Genomic DNA, 12,345 nt, shown 5'->3' on the forward strand with positions numbered 1-12,345 from the left:
ACACATGCATATGTACCCATAATTGGCTTATTTACCCATAATTAATCTACTTTTTTCTTTTTCAGGTAAGCATTTCATCCTTTAATTAACAAGTAAGTGAGTAACAGTAAGTGAATCCACAATTTATTTATTAATAAAGTGTAAACACATTTGTATATTTTGACATTAACTTTTGTTGACAACCAGTAGAAACTACAAAATGTAAAGTAATGGAGTAGCGTTATGTACCCCGTACAGGAGAAGATTAAAGTATTCATATTTTATGGTTTTCGGAAGTAAAACGTCGATCGTATATTCTTGCAGAAATATATATCTACTCTTAATTTTATTTTCGTTGAAATTTTCACAGACATCAAATTTTAAACGGGAATTATGCATGCACATATAGAGCAATATAGAAAATCCTAATTGTAGTATTTTTGAAATTTTAACTACTTTCATCGATTCGACCTTTTAATAATAAAAACAGAGTTTTGGAATATTTTAACCTTCGACTTAAACTTAACGTTTAGTTCTTATAAAAAAAATGTTAATAAAAGAAAAGTTATTAGCGAATGTTCCTTTCTTACAATTGTAAAAGTAAAAGACGATTGTCTATATTACATTCCAGAGTTACTATCTGATTTTCGTAAAAACAGTTGGCATTAGTATTTGCCCCCAATGGTTTTAATGAAAATTTATGTACAGATATTAGTAAGACGAGCCAAAAACTGGAAGTTGGAGTCAATCTTAACATACCGCCAATATATTGAAGCTATTCAGCATTTATTGGAAGATACGGCCTTATTAAAAAAAACCATTATGAATTATTCTAGGCGACTGGTGTGAAATAACATAAACAAGATCAGTAACTCACCTAAAATTGTTTATTAATTACACGCTTATTAAAAAGTTTAAAGTTAAAACTAAGAATAATATAATGTCGATGGGAATGATCATGTTGACGCCAAAAAAGATCTTTATGTTCGAAAGAAAAGGGTGTATTACATCGTTGTAGTACATGCGCAGTGAATGGACTCATATTCAATACAGGATAATTATTCCCAAGTGGCAGAAGATCAAGAGGCCTTCACTGTGGTGATCGCCAATGTCGGATGGCCCTGATATGGCACGTGAATTTTTGCTTGAGAATAACATCGTGATAGGGCGTTGTTATGTTTTCATTTTACTGAAGACTTGCTGCATGGAATCCGTAATCATTCTGATAACTTTAATTGCACATTTTAATAAGATTTTTGTCACAGTCAACAATATCATCATTGTTCATAATATGATATATAACATATCCAGCTACATGGCTTGACTCTTTTAAAAACTTGTTTACGTTCGTATTCGCCCGTCTCAATAAATTCTGCAGCTTACTTATTCGTGGATGCAGCTTCTGCTACAATCCTATAGTTTAGAAGTTGTTTTTATTCCTGAACCTACGCAATCACCCCCTTGGCTCGTACGAAATACTCTACATGGCTCTTCCGTTACGTTTGTATGACACAAATTGTCCTATAGATGTTTCTTCAACACATGTTCTGCTGCTACTTTTAGCATTAAAATCTCCACATAGTATGACATATTATGTAGATGTCTCGTTTAACGCTATTCATATTTCGTTGTAAAACTCCTCAACTTCCTAATATATCTCCTTTTTATGGAGTTTCAGGATTCAATAACCACTCTATTTAAAATCCCTTTCTCGGTGGTGATGTTAAGCTTATGTATTTTATTGACTAACTAGCCTATGTTGACAATGTATATATATAGCGACAAAATTCTTAAATCAAGAGAAATAAAAACAATATTTACACCCCAACAAAAACTTTCATCTCTTGTCCGATCAATCAAAGACAACATTCCAAATGAACAACACGGAGTATTCCTTGTGCAGACTGCCCCCGATCCTATATAGACCAAACAAATCGTAGAATCAAAAATAGGATTTATGAACATTCCATTTCTGTTCGCAATTTCGACTAAATTTCAAATCTAGGTCAACACCATCTTCATGTAGGTCACAAAATTGATTTTGAAAACTCCAGAAGCATAGCCCTCACCCGCTTCCATAAACCAGGAATTATCCGAGAAGCCATAGAAATAAAAAAAAGGCCAAATTGTCCCAGTAAAACAGATGACGGCATACGGTTACCTCCGACATGAATCCGCGAATTAAAATCCCACTGTCAGAAATGTTCGCGTCAGCCCCCGCGCCAATTCCCGTGCCAACCCACGCGCCAGTCCCTACGCTAATCCCCACGCCAACCTTCACCTAAACCACGTTACCATCGACGGTAAGAGTAATGAGAGATCAAATAACTGCATCTACAAAAATACACTGTGAATTCTCTGTGTGAAAAACCGCAAAATCACTGTCAGAATAAACGAGCATGAAACATACATCAAAAACAGGGACTTTGATAAATTACAGATATGCAAAAATCCCTGTAACAATAAACAAGGATTAGAATGGACAAATGCATTAATAATCATGAAAGAAACATACATGAAAACGAGCACAATCAAAGAAGCAGTACTCATCCTACTTAATGAAGAAAAAGGTGTAGCAAACCCATCAGCAGAATGCAGCTGGCTTTGATTGATTATACCAAAAGAAGAAGCCAACAATAAGAATATAACAACGATGATGGATTAAGACCGTCTATAAAAACATATCGTCTATCATCATACAAAATACATTATGCAACACACAATACGCAAACACAATACTCGAACAGTCCCAAACTCACAAACAAATAAAGCATATACAAACAATGCAGAAACACACAGAATAATCAGAATTTATTGCACCATAGAGCAAAAAATCCATCCTCACATCTTTTCAGCCAAGCATGGCTGTTGCCTAAAATACCGCGACCAAGTGTGTCAAGTTTCAATTTTCAAAAGACATAACTCCTTCAACAACTGGTTTTTCACCCCCCTTTTAACACAATTCTTAAGTAATCTTTTTTTAAAAAGTTTTCCGGTGTGGAAATTGAAACGTCAAATTTTCAATTATTGATGTTATAACTAATCAAATGTCAATTATGGCTGTTCTAATCATGATACTATAACTAACAAGATAAGTCAACGCGCATGTTCTTGCATTTCTCTCGCACACCTGTGACGTAAACTCGAGACAACTTTAATAATGCCAAGTTAAATGCTCTATCTGTTGCTATCCTGTGTGCTTCAAAACGTAGTGAATGAGATTTTTATTTATTCATTGATGTAGTAAAGACTTTGGTATTATATTGTTATATAAATTTTGTGGTGAAAACATTCAGTTCACTGTGTTAATATCACCTAATTTATATATGGTACGTAACTTCCTCTCGACTACCTGTAGCTACTTTATAAAGAAGACTAATTATTTGGTTGCCATAATGTATTGCGCAGTGGTGGGTTGTTTAAACAATTATAATAAAAAAAGTAAATCTTTTTCGAAGTGTCGTTTTTTTTTTGTGTTTCCTAGAGACAAACAAATGCGTAAAGTATGGATCTTCAAATGTTTTCAGCGAGACAAATTTAATGTAGAAATCGCGAGAATATGATCAAAACATTTTACAGAAGCTGACTATTGTTTTAAAAAAACTATAGTGGAATATTACTACTAATAGTATAATTAATTATGAAATTGTCACTGAAGAGATCTTTTCCTCGCTTAACATTCCTAGTGGTGATACAGAAATTAACCCTGAAGATTTAATTGACAGTCATCAAGATTTTATTAATTCGAATATAAAAGACCTGAAATGGGATGGATTGGAAAATTTAGCCGGTTTCATTGCATTTAAGTTACAAAAAAAAAGAAATACTGGGATATATTCCGGACGCTAACGATAAATCGTTTACTTGGGTAAACCACGTTTCTGAGGTTGGTTTACTCAAACCAACACTGGAATTTGTAACTAAATGTAGTGAACTGGAACATATTTTTAGTAGTTATAATGGCAACAAATTAAAAATAACTAAAAATTATTTAAAAAACCTAATAGGAGCTGCAAAATATGTAATTGTTGCGAAGATGTAAAATTACTTTTTTTATATGTTAAATGTATTTTAAAATACTTATTCTAAATAAAAATATTAAAGATAATTATAATATCCGTAAGAGAAAAATCGCGAAGATTGTAAAATAAATGTCTAAATGATATTCATAAAGTCTGAAGTATGACCTGCTTTCCTTATATTTCAAATTATTTACATTTTACCGGTCTTTTATATATATATAATTTATGTTTTGTAGCAATATCTATTTTGTTTGTAATACACACAATCAAATCGAAGATTCATATATTTCTTTAATTAATTTTATAAATTACTAATTAATTTTCAAACCAAGTTTTCACAGAAAGTAACTTGTTATGACTTCTTAGTGCAAGATATGGCATCGAGGTATACTTACCGTTAATTGTTTAAGTTGCCATATGATGCATCGTTAAAATAAGATACACACAAGTCCCCTGGCTTTGTCTCGCTATGACGTCATGCGCAAAGTCGATTAAAATTAGAACGGCAAGTGAGCATACCTTGTTTGTTATAGTATAATCTTGTTTTGATGTTCTGATGAAAGAAATAAATTTTCCTAAAGTTAAACAAACAAAAAAGAGTGCATTGTATTTACTAAAAAGGCTCTCCACAATTTTGACCCAAAATTACTAGTGCTTTTGTCAACTAGACAGTCGGGTCTATTATTTTTCTGTGTTGCATTTTTGGCGTGTAATATATTTCTCTCCGCCATTTTTAATTTGATTGACAATTTTCATCTTACTTCAATATCAAATTGGCCAAAAATAGTGAAACTGACTAGAATCGCTACAATTTGATTACATACTTTTCTTATCTAAAAATATTTTATGCTGTTATGATTATTCGCGTACTACTAATACCTACTATACAACAATAAAAAACAAAAACTATTCTTCAACCAAGAGATTTTAAATTTGTTAGATTAACTATGTGGGAAATGTTGTTAAAATTATAAAATAAAACTGCGGATATGCATATGCCTTTAAAACTAAATTCGGTTTCGGCATGGTTTAAAAATAATATTAACATTAAATATCATTTTGAACGTGGGTAATGAAGTATCTCGGGATCTGCTTGCTAGATTTATTAACGTGCATGATATTTTAGTGAGTTTTAGTTAAAAATAACATCGTCAGACATTATTATGAAAACGAGGATGAAGGTTTGAAAATGCTTGACTAAAATCTAAACCTACTGGAAAATGGTTATCAATTACACTATTTTTTATGTATCTATCTATAATGTTTTTTTAGCCTTCATTCTTTAACCGTAAATACTATAAAATTTATTTTTACATTTTGGCCTAAAGTATAGGTCGGTTATATTTATTTGAGAAAAATGCGATAAGCAGCACTATATGACTGGTGAAGAACAGGATAGTACCGACCTACATGAAACATAATATGATATATTTTATAAGAAATTGGTTCTATAAATTTGTATTGTTATAACAAAGCTTAATTTTATGTCTTGATGATTTTGTGTAAGTTTAAATTACTTTGATCATATTTCTGCAATGCATTTTCTATAAAATGTTTAAACAATAATTGGTTTGTATACAAAAACTAATTAATAATTGAGCAAACGGTAGGTAGTGAAAGAAAAAAAAATATATATTTAAATAATTTATAAAACCTTGAAGTAAAAATTAAAAGTTTATCTAGTCAACACTTACTTACATTATTATTTTCTCTTAAGAACTTATTTTCAAAGATATAGATATTGCAACAATAAGTGAAGTTTTCATAATAATTATAAATAGTAAGTCCACGTTTTTCTTAAAAAATTGAAGCAGTAGTTTGGTGTTGAACATATGTCGATAATCCCTACACCTGATTATGTAATAAAATATTTCGGGTAAACTCAGTATTGAGAGAAAGTTGTCTTGGCATTACACTTCGTCACTTTCTTTCTCTGAATCACTGTTCTCCACATTGATAATAATTTTATTTAGAACAGGACTGTTTTTAAGATATTCTTTTTCGGTATTTTTTACGTGCTCTATTGCTTTCTTCCAGTTATCCTCAGATATATTTTTAAATTCAGAATCTATTGGAGTCACGACAGTGTTATAACATTTTGGACTTACATTTTTTTGTCTCACATTATATTTCAGTTGAGACCATAACAACTCTATTGGATTTAAAACGCAGTAATATGGTAGTAGTCTTAAAGTTGTATGTCCATTTTTACTTGCTGCATCATCAATAATATATTCCTTTACAAATAATTTTGTAATAAGTACCTCTACTAATTGGTATTTAGTGTACCAATCATCAAAATATAAATCTTGTGATAATAAAAAATCTTGCAATTCATCGTTTCTAGAGTATTTATCTACAACAATAACACTGTTGTCTGCTAAATTTGCTAATAAGTTATTTTTAAACCACAATTCGAAAAGTTCACCCGTAATATCTTGATGATAATCCAAACAATTGTCTTTATTGTCTTTTGCACTTAATAGTAAGCCATCGGTTGCCCAACCGTCTTCCCCTCCACAATGTAAAATGTATATTCGTTTGCCCCTGGAAACTGGTACATTAATTTTGCACTTTACATTGTCATTACTCCAGCCTTTGCCAATTGTTTCGTTAGTGTCAAACCACGTTTCATCTAAGTAATAAATTTTTCTTCCGCTATTTCTGTACTCGGTTATCTTTATCTAAAACCATTTGATAGTAACAATTTTCTTAAAGTTGATTTACAGCAATTAATAATATTTTTAGATTTTAATTCAGCCAAAATTTGGTTAAGTGTGGGTATAATATTATGTACCTGCAAAAATGGTTTCTGAAATGGGACCTAAAAGATGTTGCTCAATAGATCTATGCAGTCCAAAGCCGCTCCATTTTTGTCTATTTGTAATGCCCTCCTTTATAATTCGATATACAGTAGTAAATAAAACTTTTGTTAAAGCCGCAGTTTTTAAAACACTCCCGTGCCGTTCCAATTCTTCACATAATCCATCAAAAACATATTTAGCACAATTTCTTTAGCGTCTTTCGATAAATGTTTATTTTTCTGGCTTTTTAATACTTTCTCTACTTGGTCCAGCAACATTTCCAGGATTATTTGGTGGTAGAATTTCCTCATTTTCTTCTACTTCTACTTCACTTCAATTTCTACTTCATTATTCTCAACAATTTCTAATGCACTATTCTCCCATGGACGCCACATTTTTATTTAGTTACTTAATATTTTTCTGATAGCGAAATCGTCACTAATAAATGTGTGCTCTCTTTACAGAGTTTAAACTAAAAATTATATGTATAAAACAATACCGAAAGCCACATCAGTCTTGTTATCTGTCGTTCAGAATTTCGTGGAAATTTAGAAACCTTGGTCAGCCCAACAGGGCTGTGACAAGAACCCGACAATCGAGTAAGAGGAGTCATAAACTCATAAACCTTTATTGATAGGTATAAAAAGGGGCTTACATCGTCAAATTTTAGCAGTAGCCTAAATAAAAGCATTATTGTGATTAAAGATAAAAACATTATTTTGATTAAATAGACCTAACAGGTATAATTATTTAAATATAATATATTTATAATTGTACCTAATAAAATTATATTTTACAGTAATTATTATTTTTGCGTTTTTATGAATACTATCCTGTAACAAGGCAAAATATTAAAGAGGAACTATTAAAACAGATTTGATCATTTGGTCATTTGATCTAAGCACATGGATATATTTTGTTCGGTACCATTTTTAAACCAATTGGTCTATCTCTTTAAATTTCTCAATTATCTGTAACCGGGATATACACTGCGGCTGTTATAAAACTGATCTCAATCATAAATTGAGTGTTTTAAACGTATCAGTGTTAAATTACTTTATATGTTACGTTTAATATCAGTGGGCGCCTAGCAACTCTTCCTCGAGACCTAAGAGGTCTATTGGACCTTAACTTTAACCTAGATCCCAGGTTAAAGTTGTCCTTTCGGCCCAGCCTTTTTAACAAAGTCTACGATTACACTTTTAATTACACTTCTACGAAGTCGTAGGGCCCGACCTGATAATGCTCAAATATATTGAGCCTGATTCTATCCCACCCTGAGCAGTTACACATAACGTACTCCGCCGTCTCATTTTCAGCAACAGAATTTGCAACTCGCTTTTTCAATTTTATTCATGTCCGCCTTGAGGCGACAGTGTTCTGTTACCTGACCTACGATAATTTGCAGATCATTTATATTCATATCTGGTAGGTCTTTGGATCTTTTCTTCGAAGGTTCTTGTATAGAAACCATCGAATGTTTGAAACCCGTTTTTGTATACCAGTGGTTACGTTTCATTCGTTCCACCCAATTTAAAATCACTTCTTTGACTGTGCGTCTTGCGATGCCAACGAAAAGTTCTGGGCCTATGAGTATTTTTTGCCCCTCCCTTGGCAAGTATGTCCGTTGTATCGTTTTATTCAATACCGGTATGTCCAGGCACCCAGAGTAAACTTACTCTATTATTTTTTCCGATCCGAATCATATTTTAAAGACAGTTCCCAACTAACTTTTTTAATGCCGCCTGGCTATTCGATATATTTTTTATAGATCTGTCCCTGTAGATAGCAGAACTTTCTGCTTGGAAGATTTCACTAATGCTTTTCCCTGATTTCGTCCCACATACTCCAGCTCCAACTTTTTTATCGGTTATAGAAGCACTGATCTGCCATTTTGATATTCGTTTTATTTGACTCCCTTTCGTGTCTTCGTAAAGGACGCAGTAAACGGCTTTTCTTAATTATATTTAGATTACATTGCACCTGGTTCCATTTCCAACTCTGGATGTTTTTTATTATCTGTTCAGATTTGATCTCGGTATCCATTCTTCCTGCTTAGTGGCATCTTATCCACCTTCTATATGCTCCTACATTCGCCTCCTCCTCCATCTAGATATATATATATATATATATATATATATATATATATATATATATATATATATATATATATATATATATATATATATATATATGATGGAGAGTGGTCAAGTATGAGTATATATATATATATATATATATATATATATATATATATATATATGTATATATTCACGGAGACGGTTGAAGTAGGTAATCTTAGGTCTGACTATATGTATCCAGTATATCTGTTTGGATTTCATATTCCATGATTTTCCCCATATCCTTCAACATATTTAACGCGACATATTCGCGTTTAATCGCTAAATTAAAAACGTTTTTAAAATTACCCATATTTGAAGAATTATGGCTCTCATCCCGACCGCGAAATGCAAGTTCCTGTTTTGCTAAAATATTTAGATAAAAAATTTGCTAATAAACATCAATTAAATATGATAATAAAATTTTATTTTTTCTAACTTCTTCATTATATATCTAATTGCATAAAGTAATCTGTCCAGTTAAAGCACTGTCAATAGTTTGCATATTTTTTTCTAACCTTTTTAAATCTAAGCAATTGTTTAAATGTTCTTTTGAAGATTCATGTTTTTTCTACTTTTGGATATAGACACAAAGTGTGAAGACGTAATTACGTTATTCTATCATAGTGTGTATTTAAAACCTACTGTTAAGGCACATGGTTATCCCAATAACTAAAAATAATATCTGATAGTGTATGGTCAAACCATTCTTTGTATTTATAACATATAGTGGAGGTTTTAATACAGTGTAGATAATTAAAATTATTATTGTAAATTTTTAATGATCTTATAATAATTGTACTTGTAAATAATATAGTGTTATTTATAGTATGTTTACATAACAAGTGACGTAATAGTGACAGATGACGTTACAGCGCCACTGTAACAGATAATTTTAAATAGGACCTTATGGCAAGTGATACCTCATTTGAAAGGTATTGAAAACACCTATTCAACAATACTAATTTGATTTGAGTTTAAGCTCATCATGATGAATAAATTAAGTAAATACTAAAATTGTAGTCTCGCATTTAATTAATGAATATCAAAACATTTGCCTCTGGTTACTTGTCAAAAAGTTGACGTGTTTCAATTCTCTATTTTTTTACGTCAACGTTAACTTTTTGACAATTTACTAGAGGCGAACGTTAGAATATTTGCTAATTAAATGCGAAACTACAATTATCTTAATATACCCATTCAATCATACTAATTTTGTTTGGATTTAAGATGATTTTAACGAATAAATTAAATAAGTACTAAAATTCTAGTTTGACATTTAATTAATAAAAATTCTAACGTCTGCCTTTGGTTATTTGTCAAAAATATTGACGTTTGTCAATTTTCTAGTTAGATAAGTCTCTCGTACCAGAATGGTACGTACTGTAGCCGACAAAGTAGCAGTTGTGTTAATACTTGGTAAATGTGGAAATAATTTCCATGCAGCGGAACGTCTTTTTAATGAGAGGTACCCCGATCGCCCTACATCCAGAGCTTATTTAAGAAAGCTTCTTCGAAAGTTTAAACAAACAGGTAGTGCTGACAAATAAAATAGGAATGTTAAGACACACGATGTGACGTATTGGAGTGACACACATCCTTACGTCTTTCGTGAAACACATACTCAATTTCCAAAAAAAAATAAATGTTTGGGCAGGTATTTTGGGCAACCACGTAGTTGGGCCTGTTTTTCTCAATACTAACTTAACCGGTGAAGTGTATCTAGAGATGTTACAAAATGCAAATAAAACGTTAATACTTGAAATTCTGGAGGATAATTCAGATGAATTCGACAACTTGGAAATAACGTTTCAACAAGATGGTGCTCCTGTACACCATTATGGTGCAGTAAGCCGTTACCTAGATGAGGAATATCGGGGTATATGGATTGGACGAAGAGGTATGATAGAATTGCCAGCTCAGTCACCGGACCTCACACCATTAGATTTGTTTCTCTGGGGATACTTGAAATCTAAAGTTTACGCTACAACACCCGACAATATTGATATTTTGAAGCAACGAATTGTTGAGGAATGTAGGGCAATTTCCCCCAACACATTTGAACGAGTACGACGAGAGTTTATAAATAGGATGCATTACTGTCAGGAGGTAGATGAAGCACATTTTGAACACTTACTGTAAGAACTGGTTGTTAAATATTTATTAATTAAATGAGAAGCTACAATTTTAGTATTTATTTAATTTATTCATCAAAATGGGCTTAAACTCGAATAACATTATTATAATTGAATAGGTATTTTCAATAACTTTCAGACGAGGTACCACTTGCCATAATGTCTGATTTAAAATTATCTGTCACAGTGGCGCTGTAACGTCATTTGTCACTATTACGTCACTTGTTATGACTAGTTAAGAAGCCTACGTCTGTTTATTACCTCCCTCCAAATTTCAGTATTATAACAATAACCGTTAAAAATATACGAGGGGGGAACGGACTTTTGACTTGCACTGTATGTTTATTTTGTAATGCGTGTTTACATATCTAAGATATGTCAAATTCTCCACTTTTGATAGAGTTTTGACTATATTTATTCACTTATTTTAACAGTTAATGGTCTTAAAGTTTTACCTAAATAAAAGTTTTCACAATTATAACGAATTTTATAAATACGATCTTTTGTTCTTTCCTTTTCGTTTTGAGGTTTGGTTGAGAAGTAGATCTCAATGTTGTTTGAAATGTTTAATTTATTTCCAACCTTTTTGAATTTATCTAATAATTCTTTTATTAGTAAGTAATCCCATTTTAAATCATTAGAAAAAACTCAAAAAAACTTTCTTGACTTGTAAGTACTTGGTTTTACATTTAGTTTAATTTCAAAATTATAATTTTGTATGTATTGACTTTAAAACATAAATGATGTTATTGACTCACTAACGGTAGTAGTTTTATCTTTTATTGATATTAACAGAAGAAGAAAATAAGCAGGTCATTTAAAATTCTGTATTAATTTAATATTCTCACATAAAAATCAGATTTATATATTTCTCTTAGTGTGTATTTTTGTACATTGTTTTTTTTGTACTCAGGATTAAAATCCTTGAAATATGTACAACTGATTCGCGCCCTTGCTCCAAGAAGGTCGGTTGATCCCTGGAACGAGAGCAGAAAGAAACGGGAAAATTTCTTCCATTTTTATCCGTTGTGCTTTGTTCCGTCACGTATAGAATTACGTATAATATAATAAATTCCTACTTTAAACAAGTAAAATAACATATTAGCTACCCCGCCCCAACGTTTGATGTCTGAACTTTGAAAAGATGCTGTTTTAAGTCTGGAGAATATGAATGTGTGTACCCGTTTAATCTGTCATCTAATTTAGGTCACATGCGTCTCTACTTTTTATTCTATTACCGAAGATGGAAAATGAAAATGAAGGATAATGATCCGATTTTTAGATT

General features: G+C 31.4%; 1 protein-coding gene across 1 annotated transcript; it reads right to left on the reverse strand.

Moving 5' to 3' along the window:
• Positions 1-5,911: 5,911 nt before the first annotated feature.
• LOC140433740 (uncharacterized) lies at positions 5,912-8,279 on the reverse strand. The gene is made up of 2 exons (XM_072521717.1): positions 8,193-8,279; positions 5,912-6,685 (listed from the first exon to the last, which is right to left on the reverse strand). Exons 1-2 carry the CDS (start codon positions 8,277-8,279, stop codon positions 5,912-5,914), a joined length of 861 nt encoding a protein of 286 aa, XP_072377818.1.
• Between the last annotated feature and the right edge of the window lie 4,066 nt (positions 8,280-12,345).

Source organism: Diabrotica undecimpunctata, chromosome 2 (genome assembly GCF_040954645.1).
Source record: "Diabrotica undecimpunctata isolate CICGRU chromosome 2, icDiaUnde3, whole genome shotgun sequence".
Taxonomy (NCBI): Eukaryota; Metazoa; Arthropoda; class Insecta; order Coleoptera; family Chrysomelidae; genus Diabrotica; species Diabrotica undecimpunctata.

Bases quoted from the DNA above. Each gene is read 5' to 3' on its own strand.
- LOC140433740 (XM_072521717.1), bottom strand. From the start codon at position 8,279: ATGGTTTCTATACAAGAACCTTCGAAGAAAAGATCCAAAGACCTACCA. The intron at 6,686-8,192 runs GTAACAGAACAC...AAATGGTTTTAG, and splicing joins TGCAAATTATCGTAGGTCAG to ATAAAGATAACCGAGTACAG.